Source organism: Struthio camelus, chromosome 1 (assembly GCF_040807025.1).
Source record: "Struthio camelus isolate bStrCam1 chromosome 1, bStrCam1.hap1, whole genome shotgun sequence".
Classification (NCBI taxonomy): Eukaryota; Metazoa; Chordata; class Aves; order Struthioniformes; family Struthionidae; genus Struthio; species Struthio camelus.
The window spans coordinates 35,038,588-35,060,328 of record NC_090942.1 but is presented as its reverse complement, the minus strand read 5'-3'; the positions used below and the strand labels follow the sequence as shown (position 1 = coordinate 35,060,328).

General features: G+C 39.3%; 1 protein-coding gene across 3 annotated transcripts in view; it reads left to right on the top strand.

Moving 5' to 3' along the window:
- Positions 1-21,741, top strand: part of NELL2 (neural EGFL like 2) — a 158,003-nt gene that overhangs the window by 13,294 nt on the left and 122,968 nt on the right. For all 3 annotated transcript variants that reach the window (XM_068933846.1, XM_068933853.1, XM_068933851.1), the window contains exons 3-5: positions 8,045-8,195; positions 20,493-20,666; positions 20,766-20,862. In XM_068933846.1, the coding sequence (XP_068789947.1) occupies positions 8,045-8,195; positions 20,493-20,666; positions 20,766-20,862 (422 nt within the window). The remainder of the gene's footprint in view (positions 1-8,044; positions 8,196-20,492; positions 20,667-20,765; positions 20,863-21,741) is intronic.

Sequence of the window (21,741 nt, the reverse complement as noted above, 5' to 3'; positions counted from 1 at the left end):
TGCTCATGACTTGTTGCTGTGCAGCCAGGCTGCTTCTAGCCCTGGTGGTAATTCCTTCCTTGCCGAAGGGACTGCAGCCTGATGCTCAAATGTGTTTTTTGTTTTTTTTTTTTTTTTATAGTGATGTAGACCTAGCCACTTGATCTCTCTGAATTTATTTCCCTGTATTGTAAGTCTCTACTTACCAAGCAGAGGTACTCTAGCTGTTTGTACCATGCTGAAGACAAACTGAGGCTCACTGTTACTGAAATAGTGTTTCCCTGATCTGTAATCTGGAAAGGGAATCGCCCTTAGCAGCAGTATTAATTTGAGAACTTCACAGGAACAGCTGGATTCTGCTTGTGCAGTAGGTGATTAGGGGGTGGAAGAAAGGTTCCACCTTCCCCATTCCCCATAATATAATCTAGGTAAATGCTTATGCCACAAATAATTGTTTCATACTGCAAGTCCCAAGATTATCTCAGGGATTTGGTGATGTTTGAAAGAGCGTGATTATGTTTTAGTGGGTGATACCTGACCAATTGTTTTGTAGATGCACAAGGATGAAAAGGAGGCCCTTTTAGTAGGGGAAATCAGTAGTCAGACTGTGGGAAGGTAGGCTTAGCATTACAAAAACATTCAGCTTGATATGACTTTCTCTAATTTCCATAAGTGACCAGTGCATAAACTCAGAGGGCTGATCTAGCCACTAGTATAACAACCCTTAAACCAGCATTGAATCATCTTTTTTGCAGAATGCTCCTAGACAGAAACAGATTTTCAGTGTAGTTGTTGTTTTACAGTGACTGCATAATATATTACAGCTGTAGTTTGCCCTGGACAGTCTTGAGTTTGCAAATTCTGTCCTAAAGTCATCCAGGTCAGTGCCAGGAGCTGGCAGAAGCGATTGAGCGCTTGTTGCCAGTCAGTAATCCGATTCTACTATATCGGGTAGAGGGTTTCCCCTTGCCCTCTATTAACTATCTTCTGTTTTTGTTTAATTTTATGTAGTTGGCAATTTTGAATATCCCTGTAGCTTTTTTAAAAAGAAAAAAAAAACAACTAAAAACCCTTAACAAACCAGGCAAAAATTGCCTGGGGACTTTGACTATGGAGAACAAGATATTACTAACGAAGTACTTTGAATAAAATCATGATTACTTAAGCGAATAACACAAGTTACTCCAGATCAGACAAATGAGTTAAATGCTTAGTAATGGTTTAGTTATTTCAGATTAGAAATGTTGCAGTTGTATTCAAGCATGTGTGTCCAGGCACAAAGTACCTTTTTTCCCTTTTATCCCACTCTGGATTTGTCTTCTCAAGCTAAGCCAAAATGACTTTAATATTTATTTTACACTATATTTAACATACAAGTATATAGCTTGTAGGTAAGCCAGAATTTTGGCTGGAAGAAATATGATTAATATTTTTGAGGATATCTGTATGAACAGCCAATATAATTGAGGGAAAAAGCACAAGTTGTCAGAGATGGATCCTTCTATAGTCTCCTATGTCAGTATGGTGTGACTCTGTAACATGCTCTTTTGAGGCTTTACAGGTATAGCCCAGGTCTACCTGTTTTAAGCTGAATGATAGCCCTTGCTGGATGACACATCCACTGTGTAATTGATGTTCAGAATAAAGAAAACTATGGGGGGGGGGGGAAAGGTGATTGGAACCTCCTGCAAGAACAAACTGACACTTTTTGCCATTGCTTTTATTTGATGCAATGATTTGACTTCAAGTCAGTTTTGTTTTGATTGCTTAGTTTACTTTAAGTGCATTTTGCCCTCCTCCTTCCTTCCCTTGTGTCCATTGCAGCTCTTTCTGCCTGCATCTTTGTTTAGCCACTTCTACAATGGGGAGAAGGCTGGAGGTGCACAGAAGTGGTGCAGGCAGTGTCCTGCAAGGGCAGGTGCAGCCTGTGGGGTATCCCAAGGCCCTGGTCACTCAAACTGGGAGACTTACTGGAGTCCTTCCCTGCATTCACAGGCTCTTGTTCTGTGGAAACTAGGTTGTAGCCAGTTCAAGGAGCACCCAGGTGCAAATAGGTCTAGGAATACAGCAGCTAGATGCAGGCATACGATTAGATCACAGTGGTCACCCGGACTTGAACTGGGCGGTACTCCTGGGCCCTTCAGGTTGCACACAGCCTTTTGCAAGGGAGTGAAACTCTGGGCCCAGTGGGACCCTTATAGGGCCAGTGTTTACTCTGTACGTTTTAGTCTTTTACGGTAGAACTGCAAAATGCCTCTTCCCAAACTCCTACCGTTTGATCTCCTAGCGCTTTAGAGAAAATAAATCAGGTTAGTTTTGAAAAATTATAGCTGCTCCTGTTTTGCTCTTCACACTGAAATGTTTGGGAACATATTGGGAAGGAATGAACAAACGTGTAGGACAAATAGCTCAAAATGTATTATCAACTAATGTCTATCAGTTCAAATAGTCAGGTATATAAAGGAGCTAAACAAATGAGCTGTCCCACTGAGGTATCTAACGCATATCATAATATTGCAGGGTTTTAGTCTAATAAAGGTTTTTTTACTACTTTTCTATTTTCAGCTTTCATTAGTCATTATTACAGGAGTGCAGCTCAGGAGTTTGGATGCTCTGTGCTCTACTCAAAAACTGGTTGTACCTTTTCAACCTTGTAAAGAGTCCACGCTTGGATTGGCTTCCCATTCTGCCTCTTGAGCTAGGAGAAGCCATGCTTGCTTCAGCTACTTAGATAAAAGCACAATGTAAACAGTCTCAGATATTGCTACCCTTTGTAGGCTGTGTGAAATTCCTAGTTAAAACATTAGCCAAAAATTTTAATAAGAAGTGACACTGTGAATTGTGTATGACACTGATTCTAAATAGTGTAGGAAAATGAAACAAAACTGAGCTAGCCTTTTTATGTTCTTGAGACTGTGTTTACCCTGCAGTCCTTCTCCTTTGCTCACAAACCACTAGAATTAAATTTGGGCAGTGCAGCAAACTTAGTCAAATACAGAACTGGTTTATAGATGTTGCTATTAAAAGCTGATTGTGTGCACAGGAAACTGGAAATGTGGAGCCCAGTTAATTAGAATACCCCCTTCAGAAGTTCTTCTGCAGAAGTTTGAAGTTTTTATAGTTCCGTTCATACTATATGCTTAGCTTTAGACGCGCTTAAGAGCATACCCTTTCTTAGTACCCATTCCATTTAATAACTGCTTGTTTTTATTATGAACTGGAAAACATCTATAATGAATGACTTGTCCTTAAGCACTTTTGCATGTTGTCTTTTCATTTTGTAATTTAACATGCTTGTGGTGCCCCATTCCTGCTTGCCTCCAGGAATATGTTCCTGGTTACTTCCAAGTGCTTTTGGACACAAAAAGGATTAGTTACAGCTGGCCCAGTTCCCTGCTATGGTTTCTCCTATGTTTGCATGAGTTCTTGTGCTATGATAAGTAAGAGGAGAAGGAATGAAAGGTTGATGGAAGAGGAAGAAGGGTAGGACTGCCTCTTTCTGCAGCACGAGCTGCAACTGCCTTTGGACCTCTGGAGTGAGTCCTACTCAGAGAGACTTAACTACTGCATTATAGCCAGGACAGTATCTCATAAGCCTGACTGAAATGGCTGTGTCTACAGCTTAGGTGTATAACACCTCCAGGAAACACTTAGATGGCTCTGGTGTTTGCTGCAAAGCTGAGTGCAGGTTGTCTCAGAGATGAATTGTATACTGGGTGCTAAGTCCAAGAGCATCCTACTATTTAGGCCTGCAGTTGCAGCGCAGAGCAGCCACTAAGCACACCCTCTGAAGGGCCAAGAATCTCTAAGTCTTATGGTAACTAGTGTGTGTGTGTGTGTTTTTGTTTTTTTTTTTTTTTCCTCCCCTCCACTGAGTGTTCAGGCTGCTCTCGAATGTTTTATCTTAACCAGCTTGGCTTTCTGTATCTGCAGCTGGCTGATCGTCTCGTAACTGGCTGTGGCAGCTTAAGATTGACCACCTTGCACTGTTTATCAGCATCCTTTCTGGAATTGTATCATGTAGACTCTCCTCAATTACTGTGTGCAAACTTACCTGAATTAGTTAGCAGAGGATAATTAGAATTACGGCAGCTGGCTTGGACTGCAACAAAGAAATAATCAGATGATCACTTTTGCTGAACTTGAAATGGGGGAGTTATTCTAGAAGAAAGGCAGAAACAAACAGCTGGGGAAAGAGATGAGGAGAGATGAGGCATCACAAACTGCCCCTTCTAGGGGGATATGACTGCAGCCTAGTGTTTAATTTCAACTTCATACTAAATGCTCTGACACTTGGTAAATACCTATCATTAATGACCGCTTAACCATTATTCTCATGGTATGAGACTGTTGCATATTAATTCTGCCTGCCCGTAGCCCCCCTACTCCCAGTCTATTGCATTGTTTTAAGTACTTCTGCTAACTTGCATGTCTCAGACCTAACTGTATGTCTTACTCCTTGAGTATTATAATTCCTTCTAGAGAGTATTTGCATTCTATAATCTTTAAATTGAACAAGGAGCAGAGGTATTATAGCTTCAAACTGGGTTTTTGTTTCTTTCATTGTCACTTTATACTTCATTCTTGTGTAAATTGAAAACTGGGTGTTAACACTAATGGTTTGTGGGTTTTTGTGGTAGGTTAGAAGTCAGGCATATGTAACGTTCTAGGAAAGTAAATTCATTATGGAGGTATCATGGCTAGAGATGAATTTATCATTCATACTGCTAGAACTTTCCATACTTTCATACATAAACACCAACAGATTTAGGCCTTCAATTTTGTGTATCATCTTCACAGTAACCGTTTGTTTTCATGCAACTATTGAGCAATCATAAATTTTTATCATATATACCAGTTTGGTGTGTGTTCCCTCCACAGCTGTTATGGAAGTGGTCCAATTCCTGCAAGGTATTTTCCTTCAGTTTTAAAATGATTGCTGGAAGTCAGATGTCAAAAACAAGCTTGCCTCAGTATTTATTGAGCATAGTTGGTGATCTATCAGGCAGCTACATTAGTGTTCAGTGGCAATTGGAATGAGGAATTTGCGCGGTTGTGCTAGTGTAAAAACATTGGATCTAGTGGATCAAGGACCTTTCAGTGATCTCTTTTAGAAATCCACCTGGTACTGGCTCTGAGCAAAGGGTGCTGTGCTTCATCAATCTAGCAGTAACTTCAAAGGGCTTTGTAGGTTGTTTGGTACAGTAAGTATGAACTGACTGATTTGCCATAGCAACTCTGTGTTTTGGCAGTTTAACATTCTGACAGGTAGTGTGACAACACCCTAGTGTCTTCCAAGAAGCACAGCTGTGCAGAGATGGTCTTCTAGGTTCTTAGTGATCCTTGGAAAACGTTCCACAGTTCTGATCTTCCCTCTTACTGCCACTGCACTGTGGTGAGGGAAACCTGAAAGGAACCAGTCAGACTCGGACAATGGAAGCAGAACAAGAACAATTAGAGAATTTTCTGCAGTTCTGCTATTTCCTGACGTTCTGATGCAACTTTCTCTTCTCTCTTTGGCTTTTTTCTCCTCCTCCAACTTTCTTCCTTTCCCTTCTTCTCATCTCCTATTTTCCTATTAAGTTCACATTTGATCTTTCCCTCCTATCATCTTCTGTTGCCATATTAAACACTAAACATTTTTTGTCCAACTCAGTGTACATCTATAGACAGCAATAGTGTGTATTCAGTACCTTCAGTGATTCAATAGATTCCTGCATGCTCACTCTCTAACTTAGAGTAAGACTTATGGGACCAAACACAGAAGCTGTTAAATGAAGGACTTGTGCAGCTTTTCTGCTATCACATTAGTGTAGATATGTGCTTTATCAGCTCCGTATAAGTGGTAGGGGGAGAGAGATGATATGGAAGTCAACTAACAATTGTCATAGCCCTTCTCCACCCTTCAGCAAGGGAGTGAAACAGTTCAGGGTGTTCATGGTGTATACTTCATTGCTTTGGTTTCTACTTCTATTGAAGTCAAAGCAAAATATTTCTATCAAGATAATACAAAAGAAACTCTTGTTTTGTTCTGACATCTTCATTTAGTTTGATTTGCACTACTCATCCTGACTGAGACTTCTGAGATTGCAAGCCCTTCAGGGAGAGGAGCTCCGCTCATCAGGGCGGAGACTGTTTTGACTATGCATGCAAACGTAAACAAAGTTTGATTACACCTCATCAGATCTTCAGTCATCAATCAAAATGAGATTGTTTTAGTTTCGGTGGAAACATGTAATGGGATTGTGGGCCCCAAACCGGAATGTGTTAAGGACTCTAATGATGATGAACCTACAATAGAAAAGGATGTTGGCCAGCCTTTCTAAGCTGAGAAGTCAACCTGCAGACAGGGTTGGAGGATATGCTTTGCGTTTAAAAATTGGTCTCTCTGTGCTTTTAAGTGAGTTTTGTATTTGCATTTTCCTCTGTTCTTTGCCTTGATAAGGAAGCTGCTGCTAAGAGCTTGAGTGCCTAAGAACCTGTGTTAGTGCTTGGAGAATGTTCCATGTGTGTCCTTCCACTGTCTGGTGGGAATGGACTGTTTATATTGCTGAAATTGTTAATGCAGTTAAACTATCTTCCAGCATGCAAACCGATGTCATTCCACTCTGTTAGTGTCCCTTGGCTAAAAATGAGCGCTTTGATGTAATTGTACTTGAGTTGCCTTATAATTTATTTAAAAATTCCATTAAAATACTATGGATGTCTGCTACAGTGAGGGAGTTGCGCAATCCACAGTAGAAAAGACTTGAAGCTTCACAAAAACACTTTAAAGCATGTGGGTTTTTTGTTGTTTTGCCCGTTTTGTTTTGTTTTTCCCTTCACTTTTGGATTTCCTTAAGGAAAATGGATCCAAGTCAGCCTCATGTGACACTATAGGGGCTTGGTGAGGGCTTCTGGAGCGTAGAAATTATTGCCTTTCTTAAACATGTAATACAAAATATTCATGTTCAGTAAACCACAGTAAACTGCTAGCTGTTAATACAGAGTAGTATTATAGATATGGCTTAAAGTACAAATGTGTTTTCAGAACAGTGTTGTAAGCTTACTGAGAGCTCAGCTCCAGTGCTGCCAACAGAAAATCAATGCTTCTATTGCAGGTAGCTCTCTGCTTGTTCCTGTCCCCAAATGAGCGTCTCTGAGTTAGAGCCGGATGGTCAAATTGCAGTGATAAGAAGCTTATGAGTTGATTTAGTTTCTACACAGTTGATTACACATTCTAATGAATTGATTTTTATGCATTAAAAACTTTTTTCTAGTATAATGTGTTGTGGAAAACTTGGAAATTTATTTTTCCAGCACTTGACATCTTATTTAGTAAATTACCTCTCCAGAGGGCTTAAGGTTGGGCCTTTTGCATTCTTATCTTCTATGTGAATTCGGCAGAAGCATTGTTTCAGTCTTGGTTGTGTGTGGGCTCCTAAAAGCGAAATCTTTTGTGTGTGCAATTACTCTGACAAATGTCCATGCTATCCTGTGCAAGCAGCAGCAGCATTATTGCACAACCGGAGTATATAATGATTAATTTTTGACAATATATTTTGAGAGATGGTGAATTTCAAAGTTCATTTATAACTTTTACTTAAAGCTGAGGTAAGTTGTTCCTCAAGAGCAGCTGCTTTTTGTTTTTTAAAATTAATTCTGTATAGATATTAAGCATAGCATTTTTGTAGATGTTTCAAAATAGTTGCTGAGGTCCCTTTTCACAGTGTAGGTTCATATCCAGTTTTGTCACTGCAATAAAGTGCAAAGGAGCTATACTACTCGTCCATCTGTATTTTGGATGAGATGTTAAAGGTACCACATGGTCATCCGTGGAGATAGGGTCATAACTATTTTACTATCTTAAAAAAAATAAGTCTTAGAAAATATATATTTTTTTAATTGTAATTGCTCTCATTTGATGTAAGATGTGGTATTTAAAATACTTTGGTCCCTGCTTTTGCCTGTCTGTGCATTGTGCTAATGAGATGTAGCTCTTTATTTTCTTGGCTCTTTCAGTTGAGGGTGTAAAGTAAAATAAGATTTTATTCTGAGTGTCTTTTCTGTATGTATTTTTTTTTAGATACTTCAAGAAGTGTAAAGGCATCTCCAGAAACAGCTGAAATCTTTTTTCAGAAGTTAAGAAATAAATATGAATTCACAGTCTTGGTGACCTTAAAGCAAGCCCACTTAAATTCAGGGGTTATTCTTTCTATTCATCATTTAGATCACAGGTAAGTACTATGTGCTGCTAAATGAAAGTATATGTGCTTGTACAGTCAAAAGCTGAACATAAATTAAGGGGAAAAACTGTTGTGTAGCAAATCACTTGCAAATACTTAGTGTGTGTGTAAGTATATTATACAGATTCATAAAAATTCACAAATCCAAATCTGCCAAGTGAAAGTGGAACAGCTGTCACTCTTTAAATGTCTCTTGCCCCTAAGGGCATGAAAAGCGAGCTCCCTTCAATTATAACTGTAAGGACCACGTTCTGAGCTGGTGTAAAACTGTCACATCAGTATAGCTACACTGATTTGCAAAGCCTGTGGCCCTGGCCCTTAAAAACTAACTGGAAGAGAAGTGTACTTAAACACTGCAGATCACTGGTGGTGGGGGGGAGGCAGGAAGGGTCTTTTCTAATTCTGCCAGGTTGTGGGCGTATACCTACATTGAATGGCAGAATACTTAACTGGAAATGCTGTCTGGCTTTAAAAGGTGAAAGCAAGTGACACTGAGCATTTGAGGATTAATCCTTTAACGATAGGATAACAACTGCTAGAGATATGAGTTATCATTTATATTTCCATCTGAGTAATGGCTGTTAAAGATAACCACTCCGTGATTCTGCGACAGAGTAAAAAGGCGTTTAAAAATGTGTACTTTATAAGCAGTTACTGGCACAAGCAGCAGATGATCTCTGCTTTTGGTTCATGGTCCTATTATATTTCTCTGTACAGTCCTATGATACTTTTTCTTGACACTCTTACTGCAAAATAAAAGAAAAAATAAGGCAAAGACAGATGTCTGAGCAAAGCAAAATAGCTGCTGCTCTTATGAGTGTACAAGTTCTCATTAACAGGCATGGCCTCAGTTTTGTGCTGGAAGATGGTACGCTAGTAGCTTTGTACTGTTTCCCAGAGGCTCAGTCTTCTGCAAAACCGTTTAAAAAATGTTCCCAAGGATCATTATGCCAAGTGTATAAAAGCATCTTTAAACAGTGCAGGGAGGTGCTTAAATGCCTCCTAGATGATGTTTATTGATCTTCTTATACCTTAGAAAAGTCAAGTTGCTCCTCTGTTAATTGTTACCCGCTCCTCATCTCCAAGAGCGAGCAGTGTGTAATGGACAGAATTGGGCAGCTGTGACTGAGTTTCTAATTCAGGCTGCACTGCCATGTGCAGAAATGTCCCAGATGAAGAAGTCAGACTGTCACTTGTGACAGAATAATCTGCAGGGCCACCTGTGCCCTATAAGAGCTTGTTTTTACATTTGTGAGAAGAACATGGCTTGGTGAGAGTTGGTTGTGCTACAGATGTGACTGACACAACTGTATACTGAAATTTGAAAATGCAAGATGAAGTCTTTGTGTGCCCAAATAGCTGCAGAGGTGGGGAAAGAGGTCACCAATGTGAAACTGAATTTGGAGAAGAGAGTAAACATAGTCTTTTTGAGGAGCACATGACTTTTAGCTGTGGCTAAAAGTCACAACCAAAGTTCTCACCATTTTTAGTAAGTTCTGAACTCAGATTGTCACCCAGAAGGTATGTGCTGTCATAAGGAAGGTTCTTGCCAGGTATTTTTTCCTCTTTTATGAACTGAAACAGGTAATTGGTGGCTCTTTGAACAGGGACAGTAGAGAATTCACATGTTCAGCTGCACATGCAGACATGTTCAGCTTTCCTTGTGTTATGTCGACAAAAGGGGCCTTTTCTGTCATCCTTCTTCCATCTCTATCACATTAACATGTCAGGTTTGCCAAAGTAGCTGTGGAAGTGGTGAAAGAGATCATGACTATGAAACTCTGAAAGAATGTAGAAAAGAGTAACCATAGCCTTTCTAAAAGGAGGCAAGGCTTGCTATAATACCTTCATGCCGATCCTGAGGCCAGGAAAGAAGGAGACATGCCAGAGTAGAGCAAAAAATGTGTAGTGTAGTGAGCAAAACTTGGCAAACATGAGCTTGGACAGTGACCAACTGGAAGGAAAAAGTGCTAGTCAGTAGAAAAGAGTGATAGTAAAGTACAAAAAATGTGTTCAATGAAATTTCATTAAAAATTTACGGAAGAATTTGGGGTATCCCTTGGGAAAACAACCAGTCCTTGCAGTAAGACTAGACAAATAGACCTGCCATTGGCCTTATGGGATCAAGAATATACTAGATTGGTTTTGTCAGCTGTGATAGAGAAAAGGAGAGGTTAAAGCGGTTTTGGTTTCCAGGTCATGTGGCCCTACAAACATAGTACTTAGTTGAACCACATTCCAGTCACTGTATCATCTGCTTATTAAACATGGTTGTGAAAAAAGATGATGAATAGGACTCTGAAAATCTAATTAATGTATATTTGCATATTCTTAGGAATGGGTGATTAGGCTTATCACAATATAGGAACAGCATCCTTTATACTTTTTCAAGAAAACTCAGTCAAGACTTAAATACTTTCAGGTTTTGCAGAAGTTTTCATCTCTTCCTCCTGTTTATCTGCATCTGTGAATTTCTAGTATCTGACTGCAATGGAAAGCTAGAAGCCTACATTTTTTCCAAGATTCCTAACTGAAAGCAGCAGGTTTGCATTATCTAAGTAGATATTTTAACTATGGATGAATAACTTAATGGCATCACTGAGTATTTTTGAGGTCTCTTTGCTCTTAAACGTGGAAACTTTGTACCCTGATTCTAAGTTAAAATGTATGAAAACTGAAGATAATGCCTAGTTTAGGCCTTGTTGGAGGAAAAACTCCTAGCACTATTTTAGCCAGCACAGCCTCTTTATCTTGTTATATACTATTAAGTGATGTCTAGTATTTGTTTGCAATTTTTCTTTAGAGATGTGCCCTTTATTGTTAGGGCTCCTTACAAGCCTTTGGATGATCAAACAAAAAAGGAAGAAAAGGGCCTGCTAGATTATTTATGCCTATAAGGATTCATTCATCAGGGCAGATTTGGATGGAGTAATTAAAGAACAATCTATTTTTGAATATTTCCTTGCTTTCTCTAGGAGAATATTATGTAATCTGGAAAAGATACTTGGAACTGATTTTAAAAATGATAGGCCTAATCTGATTTTATATCTACTAAATATAACAGAGGTCATCTATCTGTAATGGGGTCAATCTCAACAAGAATATGGCTAGACAGAATTTGTGACTATAAAATTAGATGTCCTTTAAGCTTTTAACAAACAGTTTCTGCTCTGCAACACTAGGATGTACAGAATATTGTCTGTGTGCCATAATGGTATTTGTCTAATTTATTGTGCTAAACTGAGGGCTGACTTAGTTCAGTGCTGGTGATACTGTAATTAGGCTAGCATTTATAACTCGTTTAACGTCTTTTATTGCTTCCATTTTCCTTTATGAATGACAATAAAGGTATCTGTATTTAGGAGTTAAAAGGAAACATAAGGGTTACATTAAGTAACTGCTGCTTCAGAATCAGATTTCCATCTCTTCTTCATCCATTTCCATCTCTCTTTGAGCTTGCCCCTTTCTGTCCAGGGGCTTGTGTGTAGCAGGCCTTAGTTCTTAAACAATTTCCCGGGAGCTCTCTCTGTCGTAAGTCCTCGCAGTTGGAAGGAGAAGCAGCGATGCAAGACCTGATTCTCTACTCTATTGCACCAGCTTTAGCCTGGTACAACTCCTTTGGAGTTAAAAAAAAAAAAAAAAAAGTTGCGATAGTATTGAACTGTTATGTTGTGGGATAGAATCAGTCCTGGCTGTGTTCTTGGTTTACAAAGCTCAGTAGTAGCTCTTGCTTTTCTGCAATGAGAAAATAGGATGGTGGCAAGGAAGTCTGGAGTTAGTGATAATTAAAGGATATAATCAATGATTACACAAGTAGCTTTTCCTTCATTTTACTTAACAGTGGTTTCATAACACCTAAAAGGTCTAATACCTAAGGTAAAAGAAAATCAAAATATTTGTCTGAAAACTGGAAAAAGGTATGTTCATTGATCCAGTGTCTTGGAAGATACTTTATGCTTTCTGGAAAATGAATTGAAGTTAAAAACTCATCCTCTGTTTGCATAGCCCTAGGGACTTCTGTGGAAATATGCTAATTTACTGCAACTGAGCACATCTCCTAAATTAGTTACCTCCTAATTTTGTAATTTTCCTTAAAATGATATATTTGAGATTGAGAGTAGCCTGTGTTGTATAGTCCTCGGGGCTTTTTTGTTCCTCTCTGCTGATTTTTCTTTCAAAGATAACCAAAAACAAATGCTTCCACTGGGATAGTCATGCAGCAACTTAAGACTTTGAATCTTAAGAACTTGCCAGGATCACTCTTAGAATATTTTCCCCTCTCTCTTCATGTGGTGAATGCTGTCCCTGGGGTATCAGATGCAGAAATTGTCCGTGCAGATCTGAGACTTAAGTGTTTGGTGAGACCGGACTGTTACTATCACCATGAAAAGTAGTTTTATAAAGGATTTACTGGGGATGTAGTCATCTTATGCTATTCCACTAAATGCTCTTATTTTTATTTTACTAATTGAGTATCAAAGCTGTCCGTCTTCCTTCTCCTTTTATGATCGTTATGCTTTTCTTTAACATTTTCAAGTCTTTTCAAACTGATTTTAAAGTGGGAGAATCTGAAATTGTTTGTAATGATTCCTTTCTACTTTGCCTGTATTCTTCAACGGAGACTGTTTTCCCCCACTGACTAGAGCACCCAGAGTTTTCAGGTGGTCGTAGTCTTGGGTACAGCTTGGAAGAGGTACTTCCAAGAAAATACTGCACAGCAGTAACTGTTCAGATGGGTTTCAGGCAGCTAAATACTTAAATGCCATACACAAATGTACCTGGAAATATCTGAAACCAGGAAGTTATGAATGTTTACTTGACTTGAGAGGATCACCTTGATGACATAAAGCGCAGTGTCTAAAATCCATTGTACTTTACAATAACGGTAAATATTTTGAACGATGTTAATGGTGATGCCTTCAGTCTGAGTACAGACACTGTTAAACACTTATTGCTGTTTGCTTGCTCTCAGCGTTCAGTTTAAGTTGCATTTTCTTCGCTTTGTTTCTCAATTCATTTCAGCTTCTTCTTGATGAAAGAATCAATGGAGAGATAACTTTAATCTATGAAAAGTTTTTAATATGTTAGGCCTTGCTGTTCCATCATACGTTTTCATTTAAGTGGCAACAGTGGAGTGAGGTAATAAAGCTTTTTCCTCCCTCCATGATTAGATGGTTTTATGCACCTAATCTCTTGGAGATGCTGCCTTTTAGGGACCTTAAAGGGTGAAATCATCGGATTGTAATTCAATCATTCTTTCAGGATAAAAAAAAACATTAGCTAAAGGAAACAAAGCACTAAAATCAGAATATTGTGGAGAGGCATTCCCTAGACTTAATTGTGTATGTTTGCTAACTTATTCAATTACTGCCTTACACAGCATTTGTTTTCACAGCACCTTGTGATTATCTGTTGTCAAATGTGCAGTACTATACAGTGGTTTGAGACCTCTTTCAATGTATAGGAGGAAATTATCTGAAACTATTATTTCTTATGGATACAAGGAGATAAATTGCCAGAGGTGACCTCTTGTGATGCATAAATTTCATTGTATCATTTGAAAATTGTATTAAAATAGTCCTGGAACTGTATGTTCCCTCCTTTTGATATGTGAGTGTCTGTATTTCTGGATTGCCGTATTAAGTCTCTCTTTATCCACAAATTTGCTGTGGATACATTACACTGAGTAAAAAAGCTAAGGAATTAACTCTACAGTCATGGTGTAATTGTTATGTTGGTTTTGTCTGGGGGGTACTCCCCCCCCCCCAGTAACTTGCAGAGTTTACATCAGGTGGGAATAACATTCAGAAATTAATCCCATGCTAAGCTGTATGTGGCTATTTTCCATGCTAAAAAAAAAAAAAAAGTATTAGCCTATTTCAGCTTTCTAAACCACTATATATGGATGTATTTGTGTTTCTTGAGAGAGTGGAGGGTTGTAGTGCTCTGTGCTCTTTTTGTAGTAAGTCTTACTGCAGTAGTAAGAAACAGTAACTAATACTTAAAAACCTTCTAAAATGTCTTTAAAATGTAATCAATTGCTTTTGAATTGACTTGCTGTAGCATTCTAGAATGCTCCTGGGGTCAACCGTGTTTCCTTCTGATAAAGTTTTCATGTGTCATCACAGGTATCCAGAAAAAAGTGTTTTCTTTTCATTCATTCTGATGCTTTTTTTTTTTTTTGTTTTAGTGCTAAAGATTGTGTGAGACAAAAGATTCTTTATGTAGCCACTGATGGTTTGATTGGGCTCTTTCCCTTACCCGCAAAGCTTCCTTGTTTCTATTTGGGAGAGTATCTTGTATCCTTGAGTATGTGGTTGAATGGAAATGTTTGTGAGGCAGTTGAAAGGTTTTGTGTTATATTCAGTTTAACCTCTTTAACATTGGGAATGACTTATTTCTTAAAGTGTTGTTTATAAATGAGGTTATTAAATTGATTGATGCTCTGTCACTCTAGCCTGTTTTCTTTGCTTCTGTTAAGTTTATGCTTCCTGCCAATATGAAAATAAGATGTAAATTGTTCGAAGTAGTGAACGCACCCCTGTTAGAAGTACCTTACTGTAAATTTCACTAAGTCAAGTTAGGTCAGCCTGTCTGCTGATGTAAATCATTCCAGTACCAACTAATCCAGTGTAATTTGGTTGAGAGTTTGTCCCAAAATGCTTCTGTGAGACCAGACCCTGTCGTTTGAATTCAGTCTTTAAGACTAGTGACAGATTTACTTGAATAAGGGATGAAAGATTTGTCCCTGCCTATGACACTAGAAAGTACAGATGAAATAGATAGTTGGAATGTGAGTCTTGACAGCTCTCATTATTCTTCTACTGTTGTTTGAAAGGGTTTCTCTTAACAAATAAATAACAAACAAATCTTTATTGTGTCAGGGCAAGAAAGAGGAAGAGTTGAGGTGAAATTGTTTTTTTGCTTCTACTACTGTGCATTGGACAGCTATTCACTGGATTTGCAGTCATTTTGCTCTCCGTGGAGAAACTCTGTCAAGAAATGGAGTCACAGAGGGCAGAATATTTTCTCCTGTTTCTTACTGTACTTGATCTGAGAAACTCTCTTCGCTCCTTGATTTTGGTAGAAAAGGAAGCCTTGAAGGTGAGATTAACGTTAATATGACTGTGATAGAACAGAAGGAGAAGAAACTTTGATAAATGGGGTCAGTGAGATAGATGGGAGGTATGAGAACAATTGCTGAAAGGCAAGGATTCTGTTTCAGACAGTATTTCCTGGTTTTGGAATTTGATTTGATTTCATATTTGCAGCTCAAACTGGGACAGTGTGGACAATGCACCATAACACCAGATTTGAATTCCTGCAACCCCGAAGCAGCACTTTTCAGGAGACTGGCTCCACTTGACCTGCTGCGGGGAGCTCAGCAGGACCTCGGCTCCTGCTTCTAGCTCCTGCTGCATTCCTGCAAGTGCTGGGAGAAGGCTGGCTTGTTGTCAGCTGGGAGATTAGAGGGTCTGTGATATCTTGCTTCTGTGACAGCCGGGGGCTTTTGGATTATAGCACTAAGCTCAGCAGAAGCTGTGAAACTCTGCAGGTGGGAAAGGCAGGATTTTTGCCTCCCTGATTTAGGTGCATAGCTGAATTGAGAGTTTAGGAGATGGGTAGAAAGATCCCCCAAATGAAGGAAGCAAGTTATAGCCTTCAAAGCTAGCCAAGGCTTCTGGATCACAGCAGCCCCACTGAAACCAGGTAGCAGGCTACAAGATCTTGATAGAAACAAGATCTTATCACACATTTTTCTCCTGGGTGCTTTATTAGCTTGAATCAGGTACAGATGTTGAGGAAGAGAAGACCAAAGACTTGAGCAACCTGGAGTGTGATTGTTTCCCAGATTCCTGTGCAGCATGGATTGCAACTCTTGCTCCCCCAGCCGCTGCCTTGTGCGGGGGATTCTTTCTGACCAGAGAGAAAGCGCAGTGCTGTGTGATAGCCAGGAGGATTTGCGCAGGTGAATATGTACGAATCTCTTACGTGAACAACCAGATGTGGACAATGTTCCCAGATGCATGCCCCAGCATCAGGCTCGGTCTCGTTCACATCAGGAACGCACCTTCCTGCTCTCCAGCTGTATGTCCTTCGTAGCCATCCAGTGTGAGAAAAAGGATGTTCAAAAACTGAAATGATGGCTTTGCTGCTCACCGTGCACTTAGCATTAAGTGCTACAAAGTTATCCAGGAAAGTGAAGACCAGTGCTTTATTTATCACTCTGGCTAAACTGTCAGTCATCACTTGACTAGGTAGAGCTGTAGGGTAGTCAGGGAAAAGGGCAAAGCCAATAAAGCCAGACAGTGTAGTGAGAGATGAGGACTAGGTTTTTACAGCTATAATGCAGGTACTGCTTGACATTTAGAATTCATCTGAGGATAATTTGATGCCGTATTGTTTCAAGGGATGCAACGTTGAGTAAAAACTCATGCTTAATATTTAAGAACATTAAAAATTCTAACTCCCAATTAGGAAAAAAAAGGCTTAGTCTCCCAAATGCCTGGTTATCACACCATGGAATATAAGAGTGCATTACTGAACATGATGGCCATGCAATGTGGATTGCTTTGACAGCTTCATCCATGTCCAATTGAGCAGAATTTGCTTGCTGCTGTTCTAACCATAGTTTACAATGAATAGGGTCTACTGAGCAGGATTTTTTTTGTTATATTTCATATCGTTATACCTAAGTAAAAAGCAAGAACCTTTGAATTAAAAATCTTTATGTGAGGATCTTTATAAGTAATGGAGATGAGAATTTACTTATTTTGTTCTTTAGCTATTCCTCAAATTTCTTTGGCTTTCTTTTCTTCTTAGTATAGATCAAATAGCTATGGAAAACTATTTTAACCCTGCACCTATAAACATGAGTAGTTAAAACTAAAGAGAAAAAATCATAAACAGCAGATATGGCAGTTTGCCTTTAGTTTCTGAAATATTTGCCTACATACTGAGTTGAAGTAGATTTTTATTAGCTATTCTGGAGTAACAGTGGGCAGCTAGTGTGCCTTTTCTCTCTGAGCAGGGATGTCAAACGAGTGAGTGAGGCACTGAAGACCTGAAGTTACCCAAATAGCCAGTGTTGGAGGTTAGCTGGAAGGGTTGTAGCTCCCTCTTCCCTAAGAGTCCTACTGTTGCTTCACCTCCCCAAACTAGCTTTTTGCTGTGTATCCTGACTTGAGCTCCAGAGCCGTGCTCTGTGCTGCTGTGTCCCAGCTTGGAGCGTGGGTTGTGTGGAGGTTTGTGCAATGTGGAGAGGACAGCCTGTGTGGCCCTAAATGGGACATGCAGTAGCACAGTGGCATTCCTCAGCTGTGCTCTTGGGGTCTGCATGCAGCAGTTCCCATGGATCAGTGTGGGGCAGCAGCAAAAGCATTGCTGTTGTCTGTCTCTGTTTCCTCCGTGGCAGCTGAGACAAAAACCTCCTCTGATAAGAGTAGGGCTCAGCATTACAGCATAAGGGATTGCTGTCTGGCTGGTTTCCAAGCAGATTGCCTGATCTTACTTTGTCCTTGGCAGTTGCCTTTGGAACGACTGTGTGTGAACAAAGTGATCTGCAGAGATGTTACAACCCTTTGTTCGGGTTGGCATTTTCTTCGTTGTGTGTCAAACATAGCCACCCAAAGCACGTATCATTTCCCTACAAAGTTAATTCCTTTGACCAAAGGATATGTGGTTTTCAGGGTGGAAAATGGGCAGACTGGTATTGATTAAACAGTAAGCCTACATGCCATTAGTGAAGGTAGAAGCAGATTCTCCTGTTGCACAGTGTTTATCATTGAGGTTTATTTTTACTTAAAGCTGTTTATCTTTCCCAGCATAACAGGATGTCTTGGAGCTGTTGGGAGAAGCAGTAAGGACGTTAGTATTGTGAATCTTCTGGCTGCTCTCTGAGATGAGTGGTGCAGGTTGGGGTGGCACAGATATGAAACCAGGGACTTGGTTGATGGGGTTCCCCAGCAGCTTCTCAACAGTGAGGCTTTTGGGAAAAGACTGCAGTACAATGTAGTGATGACTTCCTTTGGAAGCAAATCCCTTAGGAAACAAGGTCACCCTCTTTTCTCTCAAAGATTGATCATCCCAAGCATATAGAGAGACTTAAAACACTTTTGTCACTTTTAAAATTTGATTGAGTTCATTAAGTCACGTGAAAAGCAGTGTTATCAAGGTGGTTGCTAACATGTAATCCTGCCTGCATTTAAACGGAAGGCACATTCTCTCTAACAGTCACCAAGCCGTTAGAAGGTAGATGCATTTGTTTGCAATTTACCAAACGGAAAACCAGAAAAGGTTACCTGTAGATCTCAAAACAGTGAGTTAATCGTAGCTGGAGCAGAACACCACATGTCCTGAATTTTTGCACAGCTTCGTGTAGGAAGTTTGCCTTGGTTATTGCAGCATCATTAAATGTCAGCATCATCTCTCAACAGTTCTTGTTTAATTTCTGAAATCTTGCAGGCATGTTTTATGTTTATTTGGAGATTCATATTTCATTCTGAGATCTCATTATCTCATCTGTATGAGGGGAAGAAATGAGTGTTTGTTTTATACCTCCTATACTGACTGTATGTTTCCCGCATGCCTGCTTGCATAGCTGTTCGGATAAGTTTTGCCATAGACTTTGAAGAGAGTGGGAACTAGCCCTTGGCTGTAGCAGGAGATGATATTTAAACATATCTATGCCTTTTTTCTTCTGGATTATATCTGCAACTGCATGGAGAAAGGTTCCTGGAGGGCTCCAGTTCTGTAATGTTCCCCTTCTTGTTAGGTTGAAAGTGACTTTTTTTTTAAATCCTTGAAGCTGGAGTTATGAAGGAGGTTATTAAGTTGACTGCTGTCCTGCCACTGTTGCCCAATTCCACCCCCTCTCTTCCCCCCCCCCCCGCAAGCCAGGCCTTCAATTTGTTTACACTCCTTGCCAATGCAGAAATTGTTTTTGGAGATGAAGTGATAAATTATCAGATTGTAAAATTTATTACTGAATTTAAGTGCTTTATTAATCTTGGGGAGGAAAAAGAAATTGCCCTTTGGCAGTTTTGCAGAAAGGTGGTAGTTTTTATGCTGTTGCTAGGCATGCTGCACTGTAAAAGACCCAGAAGGAAAGACAGATGCTGTCAGCCCAACTTCCTCCTACAGATAATGACTGATTAATGAGGAGACTACATCAAAACTCTTACACAAGATAGCTCTTCATCTTCAACTGTCTCACACAAGACACTTTTGATGGGGTGTCCTCATCTTCACTCTTGAAAACTGCAATAATTGTCTTGTCTCTTCTTTAATAAAATGCATCATCCTAAAACACGTGTGCACACAAATTAACAAACCACCACCATGCTTGACTGCAGATGTAGTAGCAAAAATAGACAACTCATTTTTGTACATTTACCCAATTTTTGTGAGTTTCAGAACATACTGTGTTTTCCGAACTTTTGTAGAAGTGCAGAATGTTGTAGAATGCATATGATTAGTTGAGATTTTTCACTTCTGTGTGTGTTTATTTTTCTTATTTTAAAAACATTGGGGAGAGGGGACTTAAAAGGAGAAACTCGAGTATTTACAATTTAGAAATATTTTTGCCATCAGAGCTTGCATTCATTGTCTGCAAATCTGGTGTATATGGTGTACCCATCTTGGTATACCTACAATATGCTTTTTTAACCATGTGTAAGTACCACAAATACCATATATGTATTAAAATGGCTAAATGTGTGTGTATATCTATATGCATATATAAATTGTTCTGAAGAGTCTAGCACTTTTTGATTTTTGAATTTCTTTGGAGAAATTTGGAGAAATTTCATTATGAAAAGAGGTGATACAGTGTATCCAAAAGTAAACAAGTGTTCAGCCTCTGTTCTTGCTTGCTTCCTCAGTAATGGCTAATGATGTCCTTATCACAGTACTTAGTGTTGTCTTCTGTGTGCATTAATGCATTTTGAGTATTCATACTATACTTTCAGGATATAATGAAATTATTTATAACAGGATAACTGTATTTCTAGTGAGACCATGTTATAGAAAATACTGTTAAAGGAAAAAAAAAAAGATAATTAGTTTGGGATTTTGTGTGCTTAAATGATAGTTGGATGCTGCTGCTACATGTTATTCAGGAGGAGGATACAGTACAAACCTGCAGAGTGTCAACTTCTGTCTTTGTATCTCCTTTCCTGTTTTTATTTCCTCTTTTAATTATTTCCTATATGGTAATGGGAAGTGATGTAATGTAAAATGTTGTTGTGCTGATAAGAATGGTTCATGACATGATGCATTTTGGTGTAGGTACCTAGAGCTGGAAAGCAGTGGTCATCGAAATGAAATCAGGTTGCATTATCGTTCGGGCAGTCATCGCTCCCACACAGAAGTATTCCCATATATTTTGGCAGATGATAAGTGGCACAGACTTTCCTTAGCAATCAGTGCTTCTCACTTGATTTTACATGTGGACTGCAATAAGTAAGTAAACGGTGTTGATTCATAAGAAGTCACATTTGGATCATCATAGCTCTGAGTAAATGAAATAATAGCAACCTTTTTTTTCTTACCTTTCAACAGGATTTATGAAAGAGTTGTGGAGAAGCCCTTCATGGACTTACCTATAGGTACAACCTTTTGGCTGGGACAGAGGAATAATGCACATGGTTATTTTAAGGTATGTATTCCCTGAAAGGAAGAGAGTGAATTTGGATTAAAAAATGGCTTCAGCTTGTTCTTCCCTGAGGCAAATACCCTGTGATATAAAGGATCTGTCAACCAAGGCTGGTTTTGTGTCAGCAGTGTTGAGGTTAGTCTTATTGACACAAAGGCATGTAGATGGGATACAAGATGGTGTCTGTCATGTTACTTCTCCAGCAGGCACTTAGGTGGAGCAAAACAGTATACCTTGCACAGCAGAGATGGATAAGAGTCATGTATATGGAGGATCACCTGTTGGAAGGACTCAGCAGAAATAAAGCTGCATTGATCAGGAAGAAATTATCAACAGGATTGTCAATTTGTTAGAGTAGGTTGAAAACAAGTTATTGTTAATCATCATGCGGTTCTTGATGCCGTGGTGTGTTATATAGCATATCAGATGCAGTGAACTTCTTGTCAGTCACTCATTGAGTTGTTCCCATCAAACTGGAGTTCCCTGACTAGATAAAGCTGTATAAGGCTCAGTGTTGCCAAATGTCATGGCCAGCAACAGTTTAAGCCTGCAAAAAGTCAATGGCCAAGTGAAATAGAATCCTAGGAAATAGTCAGGTTATTGTCTGTTTCACAGCTAGATGTGTTTTCCCTCCCCCTGGCCCCCCCCCCCCCCCCCCCGCCAATATTTCATCAGGGTATGGATATGTAGTACAGTCTAGGGAACTCTGTTTCTTTATCTCTGTAGGGTTTAATTTTCTTATAACCCACCAATCACGATGGTATCACAGCATCTTCTGGGGTTAGACGTTAATGAGATGACTAGCATCAATTAAGAGAATGCTTCTTCCCCTAGAGGGAAAAAGTTTGATCATGCTTTTTGCTTACTGTTTCAGCTTTAATG